The sequence below is a fragment of the Manis javanica genome, chromosome 15 (genome assembly GCF_040802235.1).
Source record: "Manis javanica isolate MJ-LG chromosome 15, MJ_LKY, whole genome shotgun sequence".
In the NCBI taxonomy this organism is placed as follows: domain Eukaryota; kingdom Metazoa; phylum Chordata; class Mammalia; order Pholidota; family Manidae; genus Manis; species Manis javanica.
The window spans coordinates 50315338-50335896 of NC_133170.1; the positions used below are offsets into that span (position 1 = coordinate 50315338).

Here is a 20559-nt window from a genome sequence, read left to right on the forward strand (position 1 = left end):
CACAGTCTCCTTTAGCTTAAGAACTGGAAATCCTTACAAGGATGGGCCCATGGATGAGGCAAGGACTAAAATTCATTAGTCTTGTGTTTGAATCCCAGATACATTTATTTTTATTCTAGAATTTCTCAGAATGTCTTCCTTTTGCAGTTCAGTTTTGACATACATATTCTTTCAGCAACTCTTTGTGCCCCTTTCTAGGTGTTACGAGCCAAGTAGGTTCTGTAAAAGAGAGATGAAAACCCTACAACCCACACGCACTGATGATCTGTCCAGCTCACCGGCACCATGCCAGGCACCATGGAGGACACAGAAAATATCTGGCCTGTGTGAGACTTGCAACTGAACTTAGAAGATAGGCTAATGTCCAGGAAACAAGGCAATGGGTAAATAACAGAGTACAAAATAGGGCAGGGAGTTCTAAACTTACAAAAGGAAGCTGCCTGAAGACCGGCATGGTTTTCACTCTGTAGAAAGAAACACTGGGGCCACGCCCTGAAGGACAGATCTAGGTGGATGCAAGGGAGTGAAGTGGGCGTTCAGGCGAGAGGAACTTGAGGGCAAGGGCTGGCACTGCATATTCATGGCCCAGAGATGAAAGGGACATGACAGAAGTCTATGAGATGGATGTCTGGGAATTTAGGTTGAAGAGAGGGATGCAGGTGCCATTCATTAATTAAGTGACTATTTTTATCAACTATCGTGTGCCACACACATGTCCAAATGATGAAAAAATTCAGTGGTGGCCAAATATTGTACTCAGAGCTTACAGCCTAGTTAGGGAGAAGCATGTCTGTGACATAATCCTCGTGGGTATATGCAAAACTGCAGTGATGCTGAACACACCAGACAGGCCTGTGGCTTCCGGAGGTAAAAGGGGACTCAGAGACGGCTTTTCCGAAAAAGTGACACTTATACTGAGACCAAAGAAATGAGTAAGAATGAGCTAAGAATTGAGTGGGAAAACATTACAGGCCAAAAAGAAAGTGTGTGCAGACCAGGAGGAAGCAGCAGGGTAGAGAGACAGACCTTATGAGGTGGGGCAGAGACATGGGACAAGCATCATGGTTAACTTTTTTTGCCTATGATGAAAAATGCTAAGATTTAAACAGTATAGTAAGAACAGAAGGGACTCCATCTTGAGGCTAAGATTCCATTTTAAAAAGTAGAGTTGAGAAGTAAGATTCCTAACATATTCTCTGGTAATCAGACAATAACCCAACAGCCTATTGTAAGGCAGGGCAGGCAGTCTTAAATGATATGTTCCCACTGCTTGAGCGTAGCCAGTATCTTGAAGAAAACAGGAGAAATAAATTCCTTGTGTTGAGTTTATTTAGCAGAATTAGCTGGAGGACTCATAGCAGGAGAGGAGACACAGTGTCTCACCAGAGATAAGCACCTTAAGATGAAAAATCAAACCTATGCCCAACAACCGCACCCCCACCCTTTGCCCCATTCCTGGAAGCTTTAAAAGACAGAATCTCCAAACTTTCAGCACTCCTCCTCTCTAAGGTAGCCCACATTCTCCTTTCTCTGAGTGTGCACATTTTTGCCTTAAACAAAGCTTTCTCATCCTCAAATTATTCTAGTTTGTCTCTTTGCTATTTCACTTTATTTCCAAGTCTTCACTTTGTCTTCACTTTACTCCTGATAAGTAGGAAAGGGCTGTTAAGAGCTCAGATTTGGGCCTGAATGTTTCTGTCTCCTGGTGACCTGAAGGGAACTGCCGCTGTGTGAGCTGCTCTTAGCAGCCAGCCTGAAAATCTCCTTTCTTTGGGAAGTTCTCAGAACATAATCTCACTCCATCCTGTGCTCCATGGCTCCCCCAAATCCTGGGGTGGTAGGGGCCAGTCCCCATGCCGTGCAGATCCATGCAGACACAGGATGCCAGGTGGCTTCAGGAGTTGGCAAAGGAATCTGCCCTAGGCCGAGAACTTTCCCTCTTTCCCTCTGCTCTTTCCTGTTCTCTGCTGCCTGCACAACAGCTGCCCTTCCCTGCTGTTCTTGCTTTAATGAATTCCTTCCTTACCTACACTTGTCTGACCTGCTCGAGAATTCTTTCTCATTCAGAGTCAAGAAGCCTCCCCTCTCCAGGTTGACGTTTTTCCTTGTACTTAACCTAGGGCACAGGGAGGGACCTCCCCAGATGCAGCTGCCCAGCAACACTCAGACAGGGCCTAGCAGCTGATGTGGACACAGCAAAGGGCAAGTGTGGCCTAAGAGAGTGGCAAGGCAGGCAGGGCTTGGGCCAGGCAGGACCATGACTTCCATGCTGAGCACTTAGGCATTGTGTCCTAAGAGCCCCCTGAGCAGTTCCTCTGCGTGGGTAGGCGTGTGTGTAAATGTGTGTGATGAGATCAGACTTCTGTGTTCGATGCCATGTACATGATGGTTTGGGTGGGGTTAGGGACATCAGGGTGAATGTGGACAGAGGAGGCTCCTGCAAATAACAGAGGCCTAGAAAGCTGGATCCTGGAGTTGAGATGGTGGGGAAGGAAGCCAGAAGCTACTAGGGTTTCTGAGTATGTAATAAAAAGCAGGTGGTTTGGAGCTGACTGTTAGTCTGGGGAGATGCATTGGAGAACAGCAGATCAGCAAAGAGCCTGTGACACTAAGAGCAGGCAGAAGTGCTGAGAGCTTGGACAAGGTGGTATCCAAAAAGCAGGAATAGATATGGAAGACCAAATAGTCTTACTGAATAGCAACAGTAGCGCCACCACCATTTACTGAGCTACATTATGATATACATTATATAATTACTATATTATTACTGCATTCTAGCTGCATGTGGTGATATTCCATCTGGTTCGTACAGCTACCCTCTAAGGTCAGCATTATCCCCATTTTACAGAAGAGGAAGCCGAGAAGTAAAGCGATTTGCCCAAGGATCATGGCTAGGAAGTGGGGAAGCAGGGCCATACCCCACGGCTGAAACATCAGAGGTCAACCCCCACCCCCACCAGGGAGCCTCCACAGGCACTAAGGACATAGGGGATACAAGAAATGAAGCGCTTCAGCTGAAAGGTACTACGAGGTTTAAAGACTGAGCAGGAGGAAAATGGATGCTTCCAGTGATATTGCTACAGACAGAGGAAGGAAGAAGGTGGCAAGTCCAATGCCAGACATGCCAGGTGGCAAAGGAAATGTTCACATGTAGGCGGAACCATGGATGACCCAACAGAGCCTGTCCAAGGCTGCAGCCGCGGGGCCGACCGAGGTGCAAGGTGGTTCACAGGCCCAGCCCAGGCAGTGGGGCCTCTCCAGCCCATGAACCCTCAGCATGGAGGTTACTGCCGTTTCCGGTGCATGTGTTCCATTTGAAGGAATGTGTGAGACCATCCTCTGGACAGACAAGAGAGGGCTCTCCTACTCTGACTAAACTACAGTCCTAAAGAGCAAGGGATTGTATACACACTTTTGAACTAAACAATCAAGTAAATATTAAAAAGGACAGACTGTATCTCCCCCAAAATACACTGATTTTGAACAAGTACTGAGCAACTTTAGCAGTTGTTCAATTGAGGGTATAGTACCTTTTAGGCAGAAACTACATAAAGAAAACACTAAGAAACTAAAATGTACTCTTCATTATGAGTATTATGAGATATAGGTGTTCCCCAACCTATATCTTCCTTCCCATAGCATAAACTATGGTTGTCATTGCTGTAGAACAACGACACACACTTTTTGGAATCTAATCAACAGAGGAAGGAAGGAAATCTGAAGGAAATCAAAGACAGTAAGCGAAATGAGGTGCCAGAGTGAGAACGTTCCAACGTGCCCCAGCACACCTCCCTGCTGGGTCGCTCACTGCTTTTCCTTCAGCTTTTCCTTGTCCTCTCTGACTGAATTATAACATGTCAAGACATAACGTATTGCCTTATTTTTCATCTTTTCTAACCTACAGCTCCTTTCTATTCCTTTATTAGACTTTTACAGGCCATGATTAGCAGAAACGTCCAGCAATTAAACTCATTGTTTCTCACACACAGGTCCATTTTGTCCAGGCTTCACACCCCCGCCCTCACCTCTGTTTCTCCAGGAAGCAGCTGCGCTGCTATGCTGTTTGCATTCCCACCAAAGACTGTTTCTAAAAAAGAACTGCAAAACTAAAAGAAGGCAGGAAAACCATTGCTCTAGGCTAACCACACCCAGGTAGATATTCATCCTCCCAGGCCCTCAAGCCCAGCGCTGAAGGCGGTGCATGATGGCCTAACGCTGGGCCCATGGACCCCCACAACAGGAGAGTCACCACTTGGTCCACATGGGTGGGTGCCAGGGACTGCTGATTCTTGATGACTCCACGTAGCCCTGATGAGGGATAGGCAAATATAAAGCCTAAGTATTATATGCATAAAGAGCTATTGATTGACGTCTGAGGAGAGGAGCAATCTGCTACCTGCAAAGAGCCAGAAACCTGAGTTAGGAATTAAAGACACTGCCAGCTCCTGAATAAAGCAAACCTGACCTTGCTGGTCTGCGTTGGGGTGTGTATTAGGTCCCAACAAGAAGTGCCAAGAGGGCCCAGGCCTACAGAAGCAGGCCTGGCTGATGTATGCCATAACACAGAAATGTCACCGGGTTTCATCTCGGCCTTTACTCCAAGTGTGGTCATAGAATGGCAGCATCTGTGGGATGGGTAGAAATGCAGAATCTTGGGCCCAGAATGTAATTGTTTCTGGATTAATATTTGGGCCTCCTAGATAACCTGTCTTTCTAATAAAAGTCTCAAGGCTATCAGGTATACCCTAAGTTCAAGCAGGCAGGCACCACATTCTAGTGTCCCTAACCAGCAGAGGCCATCACATAGCAGCTGGTTGGAGCACAATCTCCACCCTTCCCCAGCCTTCCTCAATCAGAATTCACATGCTAACAGGTCCCTGGATGACTGATATGTACCAGAAGGTGTGAGAAACACTAAACCTGCCAGTCCCCTGGTTCTCAACCTTATCTGCATATTGGAATCACCTGGGAGCTTTAAAAAACCTGATTCCTGGATCCACCCCCAGAGATTCTGATTTAATTGATGTGTGTGGCATGAGTGTCAGAATGTTTAAAAACTCTGGGTGATTCTAATGTGCAGCCCAGGATGAGAATTCTGGGCATGGGTACACGCATAAATAGCAACTATTTCCTACCAGGTCTAGATTCTTTTGTTTGTTTTAATTTTTGGTCCAAATGACATTTGTAATTAATAATGCATGGCTCTCAGTCCAGACTTTGTGCTAGAACTACTTGGGGCCAGGGCTCCAACTAGCTCATCTCTGCCTGTGCGCGAACTAGAAAAAGTCCCCCCGATCCCCAGAGGATGCAGCCACAGCCATTCCCCTTACCCAGGTGCTCTTGGACAGGACACAACCTGTCCTATTCTAAGTGGCAGCTCTGCCAGAAGAGCTGTTTCCAAAATGCTAATTCCCAGCCTGGCATCAATACCAGGGAAAAAAATTCTCTTTTTATTATAAACAATTTCAAACATTTACAAAATTAGAGAGAACCACGTAATGCATCTCATGAACCCATCATCTGGCGTAAGCAGGGCCACCCTTGCCTGCATCCTGTCTTCCAGACCTCCCTTGCTACCTCATCTTACTCCCAGGAATGGGGAAGCAAAGCCCTTACATAATATCCTCCCACACATAATATTTCAGATGGCCCTTTAAAAAAATATCACAAAACCACAATTATCCCACCTAAAAGAAATTAATTCTTTACTATAATGAAATATACAATCAATGTTTAAATTTTCCTGATTGTCTCATTAGACATACAATTTTTTTTTTAGAGTTTCTTTAAGTCAGGGAGAAATAAGTTCACATATTGCAAATGGCTGATATATTTTCCTCTCCTTTCCTGCCTTCCCCATTTTCCCTGCCCTCCTAGTCTACCCTCCTCTCCTTGAAATTTATTTACTGAAGAAGAAAAGGTAATTTTTCCTGTAGAATTCCTCAGTCTGGATTTTGCAGATTAGATACATGGTGTCAATGAGCAGGTTTTCTTGTCCCAGGTATTTGCTGCAAACAGCTAGCTAGATCTAGAGTAGGGCTTGGCAAACTTTTCCTGAAAGGGGTCAGATAGTAAATATTTTCAAATGTTCAGGCCATGTGGTCTCTGTCACAGTCACTCAACTGTGCCTGTAATGTGAAAGCAACCATAGACAGTATGTACGTAAATGCCTGTTTCAGTAAAACTTTATTTATAAGAACAAGATCAGGCCAGATTGGCCTGAGGTCTATTATTTGCCCACATCTAAGCTACAGGCTTAGAAGTTGTCCCTCTTTTTATGACATTAAGCAGCCACTGGTGATCATGTCTGGGTCTGTTTTTTCATTTGGGGTTGCAAAATGGCAATATCTTGTATTCCTTTAGTACCTTTTAGCTGAAGTGCTTCCATAAAGAGAAACTTCCCCCTCACCAATTTGGTTACCCTGAGATAGAACCTTTCATAAAGGGAAAGGCAGAATAAATGTTTCATTCTTTCCTTTTGTAAACAATTTTCACAATAGTGAATTGCTTATTTGGCATCCTCCAAAGGTCCAATGAGAAATTTTGAAAAAAACACTATTGTGATCTCTTGGATCTAAACATTAGTTGATGCTTTCAATCTACTGTGGTTCTTATTTTTATTGATGCTCTAATTATCTAACAGTTGGCTAGAGGGAGCCTCTTTTAAGTTAGCTCCTGAGTCCTTTGACACACTCCCAGCCATCCTTGACAGCACCCTCGCCATGTGCTGTGACGTCAGGATATCTCAGGCTAGCCCCCTTCAGTCCCATGCCAGAGCTGCAGTTGGCTCTCTCTCCAAGGGGCCCTGGGGACTAAGGGAGCTCATTGCTGCTTGCTTGACTTCTAGACAATTTAGTGCAAATATTAGGGAATGTGTATATTTTTTAGAAGATAAGATTTATCATGAATTCATACTCATTCCTATTGATTTTTCTAATTTTAATTTAAAATAATATATTCTATCTTGTCTCTGTTTCTCTTTCCTCCTGTGCTGAAAACTCTAGTCCGCACAGAGACCCTTACAGTTACTCAGATGTTTTATTCCCCCCACAGCTCTAGCCAAGTTTGAGCAGGATGGACTGCAGACCACCTTAGGTAAGTTATAAGTAAAGAGCTTAATTTCTTAGAAAAGGGTTTTTCCATTTTTTGACTCTTGTATATATCCTGCTGGGCCATGAATAAGTAGGCACATTATCCTATAATGATTCGTCCAGACTGGGGACATGGCGCCCCCCTGGATTTCAGCAGTTTTGGAAGGGAAAGTGGAAATCAAATGTATATTTTTGTGCTTTGAACACCTACTGTTCCCCCTGCCCTGGTGCGTCTTTTTGGCAGTCAAGGCTAATTGGCCACTATGCTAAGATTACACAGGGGATGAGAAGTCCCCTTCTGAACAAAAATTGTCACTAACAAAAGATTATACCAGAAAAGAGGAAAAATGGAGGCCACAAACTCTTCTCATTTAGGTTTAGACAAGGGCAGGAGGAGCTTTTCTCTATTCATATAAAAAGTATAAAGATTATACAATAGAACCAGTGTTGAATATATTATAGAGAATACACACACACACACACACACACATATTCAATACACTCTATATTGAGCAATTATACGCTGAGCACCTACCATGTGCCAGGTGCTGTGCAAGACCCTGGGGAATCAAAGATAAATACAACACACTTAGTGCCTTTGGGGGAAACCAAAATGTAAGACAGATGAAAAGCTATTTAAAACACAATATGAGTGGAAAACTGATTGAAGCATAGAGAAGGGGGAGAGCTTCATCTGGATATGGAAAATTAAGGGAGGCTCTATGATGGAGCTGGCTTCTCAGTTCAGTGGTGAAGAATAGGAAATACATTATATCCCAGGCGGAAGATTTCTTTAGCCCAGAGGGGATGAGGCCTGGCTCTCTGGCCGGGAGGGTAGATGCTGTGAAGTCCCTGTTTTCCTTCCCCAGACCAAGAACTGAATGGAAGTGCTTAGTCTATACAGAGGAAGGCAGACAAGGGGAACAAAAGGAAATATTTTTCTATCAGGAGAAAAGAGAAAGACACAACTGAAAACCTAAGAAACAAAAGAGACAATGACCTGCTCTAAGGACATGCACAGGTGAAAAGTCACCGAGCAGGGGAGAAATTGCAGCGACCTTTGTACACCAGTTTGCAGCCGGTGCTTTCGTTTCATAAAGCTATGATTGATTTCCGTTGAAATAAATTTGTGTACAAATAGGATTATGCTGCATATCATTTTAGGAAGAATATGAAATTCTTACCAACATCTTTTCTTGGGAGATTTGAGCTTCAGTCTCCTTAAAACACACTTATTGGTATTCATGATACAGTACAAAAATATCATTTAAAAAAATGATCTGTGGTCTCACCCCCTTCTGTTTTGATCTCCTTGAACTTTGTTTTTTGGCCTTACTTGCCAACACAATCCGTGAAAGAAATTTTTCTCTCTAATCTCTGATGAAGTAGGGTTAGGTTTCATTTCCTGGCAGCTGTGTTTTTATTTTCCATCTCCTGTTTGTGTATGTGCAGACACCACTGATGTAACACGACAGAGCAAAAACATAGTGCTTGCATTTCTTATCAAAGAGCCCATACTACTGCCTGAATAATGAGTAAATTTATGCTTAAGACTGGATTCACTATGGGAAGAAGAAAACTTCAAGGAAAAGTTCATTGGTAGCAGGACTGTGCCAAAGTTTAAGTATATGATGAAACTTTCAAAAAATACATAAAATCGGAGTGGGACCAAGCATCTTTACCGAGGTGGGCCCAAACATTTTGGACCTTGGGTTTTTCAGGGACAGAGAATGGGAGCTGTGACCTTCGAGGGCTGTATCGAAACAGCTACCAACCAGGACAGAGAGGTTACCAGTATGTTAACTAGAAAGAAACAATTTTCTTTCCATTAGGTTGATTTAGCCTCTTTGTGATTTAGTTCCCTTTGTATGAGTAGAAATATTTACCAATACCAGAAGGTTAGGTGACTGTAGAATGTCAAAATGGAAAGAACCTTACGTACAGTGAATTTCACCCTCATAGGTAGTAAAAATCACAGCCACTGATGGTTCAATGACTTGTTCAGAATGGCAAAGCTCAATTTAGGGACTTGTTGAAGAATATTCTTATAAAATACTGGAATAGAATTCTCCTAAAAAAGGCTCAAATATCTCTTTAATTAAAGATATTTAATAACATACACTCTTAAGAAAACATGCCATCAGACTAAAAGAACTTTCCATTAGTCTTCTGAGAATGATGATGGCCATAGACATAAAGGTTAGAAAACTAGAGGCAAAGCATAGCCTCTATTTAATATGGTAAAAACTACCATGGTCTGAATGTTTGTGTCCCCCCAAATCTGGACGTTGAAACCTAACCCCCAAAGGGATGGTTTTAGAAGGTGGGGCCATTGGTAAGTGGTTAAGTCCTGAGGACGGAGCCCTTATATAAATGTTCTTATAAAAAGTGCCCTATTGAGGAAGCCTAAGACAGCATCCTTGCCTCCTCTACTAGGTGAGAATAAAATGAAAAATCAGAAGTCTGCATCCCGGAGGAGGGCTCTCACCAGGCCTGACCACACTGGCCCCTGGATCTTGGACTTCCAGCTTCCAGAGCTGTGAGAAAGTTGAGTCTGCTGTGTACAGCTCACCGGTTTATGGTGTCTGTCATAGCAGCGGGAAAGGACTAAGACAAAGTGGTGACATCCTTTAACAGGGGATAGAGCTTAAAGTACAAAGCAAAGGAGGTATGAAATTGAACTCTCATAATGTGTTTTTCTTAGCCAAATAAGAATTCCTACATGTAGAATACTGTACCTTTTTAATTTCAGATTTCAAATGACAAGGGTTACTCTGCTGGCTGAAGAGGGATTTCTTGAATCTCTCTATAACCCTTCTTTTCAAATTGTGGTGCAAAGCTGGAGGAAGCTGCATAAAATGAGAAAACAATAATTATAATCAAACCATTAACACTGTATAGATAACTGCCAGGCAGAGTTTACTGAGGGTTATGATATTCATTCAACAGGACTAAATAAAAATTTAAATTTTACTCCAAATAGCATGACTACATGTTATAATGTTTCATTCTACAATGCAGAAGGAATTTAACATATTACTCTGCTGTCTTTCAAAAGACTGTTTCCATTTATCCATTCCATTGTTCATTTTATTGATACTATTTTTCATAAAACAAATGATATATTAATTACACAATAAACGAATTTTGTAAGAACAGACTGAACAAGGAAGGATGCATTCTATCAGACATTCAGATGCTTATGTCAGGCCCAGAACCAAGCAAAGACCTGAAATAGGACCCTTGTCCTGTAGGATCTGATGCTTTGGACCAGGAAGTACATATGCGCATTAGCGAATGTCAGATGCCTGCCTGTGAGTGGTCCTTGATACTCAGCTGGAGAGAGACCAGACTGTAGAAGGAGAGCATGAATTCATAGACATTAGGGCCAGGCCAAGATCAGTTCTCTTCAATAAGTAGTAGGAAGTCACTGCAGAATCTTAGAAAATATGGAGATTGGATGAAAATGGGAATTTCAAGAAATTAGTTTTGTTGCGCTTTGTTGGTTGGATTTATACACAGAAATCAAAGGTCCTCAAGAGCACAGAGGGATACAGTGAAGTTTGCGAGGAGGAAAAAGAAATAGAGCGAAAATGATGAGGGCTTTCAGAGTGGAAATAACCTTTGGTTTCTTTAAAATACGGAAAGGACTTAGAAGGAGGAAAAGGAACCAACAAGGATAAAGATGGCTCAGTGGGAAGGAGAATATGGTAGTAGACGCTTTCAAGATTAACAACAACAAAAAAAGACAAGGATATTTCAAAGCTCAGATCAAAAGAAAGAGAAATGTGGCAGAGACAATTATTTACCCCCTCACTCCATTTTTCTGTACTTTCTTATGATTTTGGTTTATCAGTTCACAGCCAGTGTGCTTCCTCTGTCTCTACCCTCCCCCAGGACAAGGAGCTTGGCATCCACCTGTGCCAGATGGCATCCCGGAGCTGGGCCCTCTCTGGACCTGTCCAACTTAGCAGAGTGAGAAATAAACCTGTACGGTGCCAAACCGAGAGAAGCTGGGCATATCTGTAGCACAGCCTTACTTAAAACATCCTGACTAATAAAAGAAGCATCTATTCATTCAAGTTTCATGAAAGAGGGGAATATATAAAAGATAATAGTAGAGCAGTGAGCAGGGTCAGTGGGGGGTCCACAACTGCTGATTTTATAGCCAAAGAAAAAATGCTCATCAGTCCAAACACAAAAGAATATGGGGCCCATTATGAAGCACTATAATGATATAAAACAGAAAGACAATACAACTGAAAAACTGTTTTAAAAATGCATCTTTAATCTTAGTCCATCTTTTGACTTTGCTTGGATCAAAACAGGTTTAACTGCAGAAGAAGTAAGACTATTCTGAAGAACGTGAAGCCCTTCAGTATACTCTGAAAGGTTTTGTAGGTTGACAGCAGTGAACCTCTACTGAACTTTCTATGTCAGTATTATAGCTTTCTTTTGCCTTGATCAGATGTGATTATTCCTTCTGCACCCAGCAAACAGTCACAATTACTGTGTCCTTTCACATGGATGAAAAGGGGAAACAAACAAATGTGGAGGGAGAGAGACACAGAGACAGATTTCTCAGCATTAATGAGCAGTTGGAAGACAGATAAGGGAAATAATATGTATTTTGCATATGTGTGCATGAGAGATTAGCAAAAGTGGAGTGAATTTAACTTAGAGTAGGACCAGACAATGGAGGGAAAGGACTTGTGCATACTTTCCTAGCAAGGGGAAGGGATGGAGTAGAGAAAAGATGGAAAAACTGCCTGGAGATACCTTTTGGAGTTGGTAATTCTCTAAGCAACCCATTGGAAATTGCCACTTCCCTAAATCGAACACCAGGGGTCAGTGTTGGCCCAGGATGGTCTAGTTGCTGCCCGGTGTGATTCCAACTCTCCAAAGGAAAGGTGAGAAGCCTTTTCTTGACACCTGACTAGTGGCTACTTCTAAATGTGTGAAGCACGAATGGGTCCATAGGTTGGTTACTTCAACAGTGACTTAGCCCAGTACTGGCAGCTACCAGTATCAGTTTCCTAATAGAGGCACTCTTAAAATCCTTGCTATTCATTTCACTTGATAAGCTGCTAATTAACTTAGAATTGCTTGTACTGTTCTTGATGGCTTGAGTTAATCCTCACAAAAACTTCCTTGAATTTAAAAAATTTAAGACTCATACACAGCTAAGTATCAGAAAGCTATTTTATCTTCTTGGAATAATTATCACTATGGACAGCAAAGCATTTTAAAATTTTTCATGGAAGAATTTAAGATTTTGTACTGAATGATGACTCATGTAGCATTTAATTACAGATGATCTAAATGTAATACTATATTATGTATAAGGACTTTAATACTGAGAATAGACTAGCAAAACCGTATGCTTTGTATTTGCCATGCACTACGATTATTCCTTTGTGTGCCTTACGTCACCTTTTTACCCAACAACAAACTTATAAAGCAGGTACTATTTTATAGATACAGAAATCAAAGCTTGAAGACTTTGTGTAATATGCAAGGACTGAGGTAGTGAGTCTTTGGCACAACCATTGTTCTAGGACAGACACCACCATCACCACCATGACTGTAGCACAACACAACACCTCAGAGTGTGTAAACACTTCACACTCTTTCTTTTAGTACAATCGTCCCAGAAGCTACCCAGATTTTATAGATGGAGAAACTGATTCTGGAAAAGATAATGGCTCCCTCAGTGTCACATGTCTGGAAGCTTAAGTTTTGTTTTGTTTTTTTGCTATGCCAAACAAAGTAACAAAAGAAAAAATAGAACATCTGTATGGTTTATACTTGATTTTCCCAGAGTTGCACCACATGTGGATTCTTTCTCAAGAACTACATTCTCTAGTCTCTCCAGGATGCATCAGACCATCAGTGGTCCACGTGGGCCCATCTGATAGTGACTTAAACATTATATTTTCTATAAAGCAAGTGAATTTGTCATATTACTGCTTAGCCCAAGATTTCCCTAAATGCTAAAGTAAAATGTTCAAAGATTATCATCAAAATACATTAAATGTAAAACTTCTCTTCAAATTTACAAAGCCTGAACATGAGGCCACCTGAGGAACACAGCTTACCCTCAAATTCTATTTAACCTATCACCCTGGCCAACAGGAACCAAGAGATCCAGAGAAGAGGGTACGGACGGTTCTAATCTGCTGGAGGAAAAAAACAAACAAACACTATACTTCCTGATAATAGTCAGTAGTATAACTTTCTGAGGCCAGCACACTGCCATTCCCAGCCACTTTTTTTTGTTCTGTTAGCAACAATTGTGGCCATTAAGATGGCAATCTGAAGAAGCTCCAAACAAACTGCCTATCTAGGAGACAGATGTTTAGTTTTTAAAAGTTGCTGCATGCTGATTTTCAAAGCATTTATTTAGCAAAACAGTCAGATGCTAAATACAGAATTAAATACAAAGCTTCAGTTGGCTGCACAGACCTTATCTAAGCAATAACATAGAAAGACTGGTGCTAAAGGTAACATAGGTACTTACATGCCCAGAGATTGGTTCTATTTCCAGCAATGGGAATGAACTACTGATTTCATTCTCAGCTTGCCGGTTTGAAGATTATCATCTCTGTTTTGATGAAAGCACATGTCAAATCAGTGAAGGCAGGGTAAGGATTTTAACATCCTCCCTTTTAAAATAGTTGCTTTTTAGATGGTTTCAGAGATCTGTCTCCATGGAAACTGTAGAGGAAAGGCCACCACTGACCAAAAGTAAGCAATTTCCCCTGAAAGGTCCATCTGCTGGTTGTCAAGAGAGACCTGGCCCTGCAATTCAGGACAGCTACACAGCAGACGTCTGCAAGAGTTTGCCTGGTCAGTAAGTTTTTGTTTGTTTGTTTTGTCAATTTAGTTTTATTTTTAGCAGTTATCCTTTGCTATTAACAGAGAGAGAAAAGTACTCTTGGTCTTTAACCCCTAGCAAATACACCAGTATAATGTTTAGGCTTGTTTTTCTCTCCTTTATTTGAAAGGCACTGACATTGGCTAGCATTAAAGTTCCCCAAAGGGGAATCATTCCTTACTGTGTGCAATGTCATAAACTTTAAAGTATTCTGGAAATACATTTTAGAAGCCACAATGGTTATATCTGAATCGGGAGGGAGGAATGCCAGAAAATATGAAATCATTTGTTATACTGGCAGTGTAATAACATAATAATAAGATATTTATAATAGTTTCATTTTTGCTTTAAAATACTTTGAAATCCAGTAAAGAAATGGAATACTCCATTAAAAAGTATTTTGTTATATTAAAATTAGCAAGTCAAGCATATAGAAACTATATTTAAGTTTTAAAGGATATTTTCTCTCAATTTAGTAGTTAATCATTGAGGTTACCAGTAAGCTATTTAAAGCTATTTCTATAATGCTAAAGTTAAGAATGCTTTCCCATATTTCTACATCAGCATTTAAATAGAAATGCATTTTTGAATGTAGTATCTTTATTCAATATAGAGATGGCAAATTACATTTTGATTTATTAACCAATTTTCTCCCCCCTCACATTTCCTTGCACCCCTTCACCCACTTCCATTTAGTCAGGTAAGCGATTCTGTGGGATTGCCTAAGAGAAGGGTTGACAGCAGAGGATGCAAAGAAGTAATCCATTTTAGACCCTTGGGTCTCAGAAGGCTAGCCTCAGGGTGACTGAAAAGAATAGCCGATCTGGGGGAAAGTGTGATGGCTAAGAGACAAGCTACTCTCCAGGATAGGGAGATGCCACAGTGGAAGTGGTGGAACCTGAGGTGGGTATGTCCTCAAGAAGGGAATTCCTTGCCTAGCCCACCAGGCCAAGTGGGCCAGGTGTCTATCTGCAGCCTTTCAGCGCCAAGTCCATCCTTCCCTACCCTGCTTGTGACCCTGGTGCCTGCCTCCCTTGCCAGTAGGCAAGATGCTCAGCTCTACCAGCAGAGGGCACTGGAGGGACTCTGGGGGAGGAAGGCGTTTGTGTTTGGAGTCCCCGTATGCTCCTCCCTTGCCTTAGTCTGCAGCACTGAGCACTCGGCAGAAATGGGGACCCCTCGTGGTCAGATTCAGAGGCACCAGTCCTGCAGGTATCTTCCCAGAGTCCCACAGAGCAACACCCACCGTAGGCAGGCTCGGCTGGTTCCCGGCACGCGGCCCTCACACGCTGATTTCCAGCAAGGTCCACAGCTCGGCCCCTCACCAGGGGTGGCTCGCCCCAACCTCCCACAGGGAAAGCCTCCCTGCAAGTTTCTCCAACACGGCATCTCCGTCGACTCCTCTGACTTTCCCAGGAGGTCTGGACTTCAGCTCAGGGTGGGCTTCTTCCACTTGGTTCCCTTCTTGGGTGCTCTGCCTCAGCCCTATCAGGAGTGGCTTTCCTATCTGCTCTTCTATAGTCTTTGGATTTATATTCCCCTCCACCTGTTAGTAACTCCTTAACAATTCAATACATTAAACCTTCCCTGTTAAAATTACAGTGTGGTTTCTGTCTCCTGAAGGTCCAGAATGATCCAGATTTAGTTCCAGGAATGTCCCAGGAGGACCCATACAGATGGGACTTGGGAATTGGTTTGATCGTACCATGGGAACTGAGCCCAGGGTTGAGTGTTTTGCCAACAGGACACGGGCTGCCAGTAATCTGTGGCACGCAGTGGCATCCCAGTTAATCAGGTTACCACTCTGACAAGGAGCCAGCTGAAGCAGCGAGTGCCCTGGAAGCTTGAGTGGCTGCTGCAGCTGACTCTTGTCAGTATGAAGACAACACGGACTATGGTGTGGGACAGTTCCTTCAGAGTGCGTGGCAGCGCTTACAGAAGGAAGTGATGAGCTTGGATCCCTAACTCTCAGCTCAAGTCAGTCTGAGGCCCACGATTGCAGGACTGCCCTAAAAGAAACTGTTATTTCTTGCTACTACAACACTGTTATGGCTGACAATCAAACACAAACTTAATCAGGCAGGTTGCTAAATTACCCTATCAGCTAAATGCACACTTTGCCAAGTTTCTCATGAAAGAGTTAGAAAAAAACATGACCCTAAAACTTGAAATGGAGACATCTTGCTGGACCCAGATTAAACTGACGATCTTGAAATTCAAGGCACTCTGAATGGAGTGACTTTTATTGTCAGTGGAAGTAGCTTATTACCCTGTGTCTGAGAAGACACACCTTCTTTTGTTGGAAAACTATACTAAATGCATCTGGGACAGATGAGGGGTGATATAAAAGGATGCTTATTTCTATTAAGAAGTACAACAGTAAGAGTCAAGTCCGTAACTAGGGTCATATCTCAATAAATCCAGGGAAATTGGTACATATTATGACCCAGGAGGGAATAGCTTATGCATCAAAAGAATTGCAAAACTGCTTTACATATCAGTAGCAACCCAGAGAACATGTTCAGGAGTGACTTCTAAGGGGGTTAGGCCAGGAAGACTGAAATACAGCACTGGATCAGACTGAATTAATTCATATGGATGCCCTTATTAGAGGGTCCAGATTTAATGTGTTAGTTCATGCAGCTGGAGGTAGCAGCTTAACTGATATGTGTATTAAAACTTGGACTCAATGGTGGCCTATGTTTAATGAGTGCAAAATGCAAGGGCTTCCCTGGCATATGGAGGGGGGAATTCAAAGGCTTAGAGAAACAGGAACATTGGGGTGCCATGTGCGACCTGCACACTGGCTCCCAGGTTATGTACAGCCAGAGCCCTCCTCTGGCTCAGAATCCGGCACTGGAGAGGAAGCCTGAGCATCCTCGTGGGACTCCCTGGTTGCTCTCCCCTGTAAGCCAGGTATGATGCTGAAAGTGTGTGACTCCCGTGGTGACGGTGTGAGCCCAAAGGAGCAGAGGCCAAGTGGAAGCACCTGACCACCAGTGACAGGTTAGGAGCATTTGACATAAAGGGGGGCAGGGAATATACTGTTAAGTAGAAGGCCTTGGACCACAGGGATCTTTGGTGGTAGTGGATGGATTAGGGAGTTCCTGGGAGGAAATAGGTGGTCGTCTCCTTGACTATTCCTTAATCTATATAACAGAAAAGAAACTCTAGTTTGGTTGACAAAAACATGACTTGATCTGTCGTTAGAAGGAGGAGTCATAGCCTCTCACACAGTCTCCAGACCTGGGTCAGTTCACAGATCCAAAGCCCCTTGATTAGTGGGAAAGCTGGCCCTTGAGGAAGGGCCCTGAAGCACTGCCATAATTACACACTATAAATTTCCCTCCAAGCTCCCACCAAAGAGATCTGCAATCATTTACTAAAGTGACTGTTCACTGGAGAGAAGGAAATACACAGGCTTTCTGGGAATACTAGACACTGGTTGCAAACTGATAGTAATTCCTATAGTCTTATACTAGCACTGTAGTGTACCAATCAACATGCTTTATGTTTGTTTTGTTTGTTTGCTTTTTTTTTTGGTGGGGAAGGTAGGTGTATTTTTGACTTACAATAGTCCCATCTGGTCCACTGACCTAGTAGTATTTCTCTCTAATACCTGAATGTATAATTGTAATTGCCACAGTTGGGAACTTACAGAATTACCAGATTAGTTCTCTGAATCTTAGGGTAAGAGAATGTTTATATATTTTGCTCACTGATTATGTCTCAAGTGCCTAAGATAGAGTCTGGCACACAGCAGGCACCTAATAATTGCACGTCAAATGAATGAGTGAAGGAACTGCATAAGACATGCAATCTTAAACTTTAAAATAAAACTTTCTTGTCTAAATGAGTATACTTTCTGCCTACAGAAACTTATTTTTTTATTAACAGTACACACCTTTGTTATTGAATACTGAAATTGCTTATTAGCAGGTATCTGTAAATAATTAATAGCTTTTTTTTTTTTAACAGTGGTTGCTTCCCTGGTGCCTAAGAGTCACTGAGATTTCAAAAGAGGAAGTTTGAATAATCGTGGATTTTATGTTTGCATTTCATTTTAACCCAGCATCCTCAGGATTAGTGAATGGGCAATACTTTCCTTTCTTTCCTATAGTGAAGATGTCTAGAGGCCCAGCTCTGTCCCTACATTCACTCTTACACTGAAGGGTCGTTTGTATTGAGCTTTGTTTTTAGTTGGGTGCTAACAGTGAAGGAGCAGGCTAGGAGTCCTAGGAAAAACCTGACATATTTGCTTTCTTTTTACCCTGCATTTCCAAATATATGTATTTGGGGAGGATAAACAAGCATTCTCTCTAACTGAAAGTTCCACAATATAATTCTTCAGCAACATCAGCACCGAAGTTGTAGTTAAGATGTAAAGGAAATAAAAAGCTAGGACACTGACCTGAGTGATGTAGATGATTTTGTGCAGCTGAATTAAGATCTGTTGAATAGGATCACTGATCTGACGTACTTTTCTCTGGGATACAGCAATCCCTGCAGATGCTGTGGATGATAAAGTCTGCAGTTAGTCAAGACCTTGGTTTTCTCTTTGAAAGGTGTTATTAGTAAAAAATGGGGTAAACTTCTGGGAAAAAACAACCATAAAGCTAAGACCCTAACAATGTGACAATATGCAGAGAGCCTGTAACATTCCAATATTTTATGATATGGGATGCACAATTCCTTCCCTTTACTCTCAGAATTCTAAGTCACATAATGATGTTATCTTTTATAATATCTGAGACTATTTCTTGCTTGGAAATTTTGCTTGCAATTTCATCTGGCTGCCACCAGGGGTCAGTGGTGCCTAGGATACTGTAGCCATTGAAAAGTTGGGCTTCAGATACTGTGCAGTTAACAAACTCATGCTTTTAAATTTGAAAATTCAGTATATCCTCAATAATAATTTTTAAACTAACTTTATTAAAACAACTAAGTGCAAGCAATGTATAGGCAATCTTGCAGAACAAAAACAAACACAAAAATTATAATTTGTAGAGCTTTCAAATTCTTATTACAAATTATAACTTTCATATGGATTTCTCTCTAGGTCCAAATATGACATGTTTATAACTTCTCCTTAATTTTCATCATAGCCACACCACTTTCATAGTTTTAGGCTATCTTGTTGTCAAATTGTATGTGAGCTGCTTCCTCAGCTTCACATGTCATAGTCACAAGTGGTACAACCTTAACTAGGAAGAATATAAAGCTACTTAAAGGATTAGCGTTGACTCCTAGATTAGCCACAAATCCACCTCTTCCTCTTCTCACCCTTAGATCCACTGTAGAGAAAATGGAAGACAGACCTCAGATTTGAGGATGTATATTATCCTCTCCCCACAGCAATTCCTACTCTTTCCCTTCCTCCCCATAACCAACAGCATCCTTTCTGAAATAATGCTTTTTTTGGCATTTTTCCTTTTTTCCAAAGTCCCTCCTTCCTTCTTTCCAAACATCCTTGAGCCTCTCTGAAATTAAATCTGAATACAATCATCAGCAACAGCTAAGTTTTTAAAAAACAATTCTTACATAAATGCTTCCTGAGGAGACCTGCATATTCTACCATAAAAAAAATTGTTTTCAAAACATTTAAAGAGAAAATTTAGTGAGGTCATGAAAAGATTCAACTTGTTTTATTATATGCATATGAAAATTTGTATTGTGGACACAATACATAAAAGGAAATATGACAGCTAAAGAAATAATTTCTTTGTGGGTATCCTTACTGAGTTAGTTGAGAAATTCACACAAGAATTAATCTAGTTCTAGTTCATCTGCATTTAATACCTTGTTTAAAAGTTTGAAATTTAAGGGATCTATCTCCCCGGGGCACTGTTTCACTCCTTTTAAGCACCAATTAGTTGGCCATTAAGGTGAGGTTTGGTACATTACCCTTAGCGTAAAAAAGTGAAGGTAAATCAGAAAGAATTAAAGCAGCTCTGAAATTGAAAACAGAGAGCTGAAGATACCAGCTCTAGCTTGTAGAGATGGTCAAGTGTACACAGGACATATTTTCTACAGTGGTGCTTCCTGCAGAAGCAAAACATAACCACTTGCTTGTCTAGACCAATACTAAAAACTAGAGGCCTTGTAATGTGGCCAAGCTGACACTGCTACAGGAACATTAACATTGCATTTTCTGAAACAACAGGGCTTGGGCTTTGATTATTTTTATGTTAACTACTTTATGCCTTTGGTATGTGACATTCATAGGTAACAAGCTAAAAATCTCACAGCATGGCAGAGAGTTCTTAGATTTGTGATGACATTTTGAGTGGGATCTCAGACAGGTGTTACTCTACCTTGCCACAAGAATGTGTTCATCTGTGGCCCTAAATATAAAAACAGAGATGGTTAGCTAGAATGCCTGTCTTTCAAACTACTCAATTATGCAGTGTAACTTACAATTATTTTTCTCAAGATTCTTTGACCACTACTCTCTCCATCCCAGTAAATTGTTGGCTTTTGAAAATAGCTGTGATGGCTTACTCTCCAAAAAAATAAATTTTTAAATGTTTAATTACATATGGCCATTGTAAAAGAAGCAAACAAACATAAAAAGAACCGAAGTATTATGGG

At 41.6% G+C, this 20559-nt stretch overlaps 1 protein-coding gene across 8 annotated transcripts in view; it reads right to left on the minus strand.

Annotated features, from left to right (window-relative positions):
* NEK10 (NIMA related kinase 10) overlaps positions 1-20559 on the minus strand; it is a 210851-nt gene that overhangs the window by 14326 nt on the left and 175966 nt on the right. For 4 of the 8 annotated variants that reach the window (XM_073223983.1, XM_073223981.1, XM_073223985.1 and 1 more), the window contains 3 exons: positions 20283-20312; positions 18380-18480; positions 9830-9940 (listed from right to left, as the gene is read on the minus strand). In XM_073223983.1, the coding sequence (XP_073080084.1) occupies positions 9830-9940; positions 18380-18480; positions 20283-20312 (242 nt within the window). Of the gene's footprint in view, positions 1-9829; positions 9941-18379; positions 19263-20282; positions 20313-20559 lie in introns of those variants that run through there. The other 4 variants (XM_073223984.1, XM_073223982.1, XM_073223987.1 and 1 more) reach the window with 2 other exon arrangements.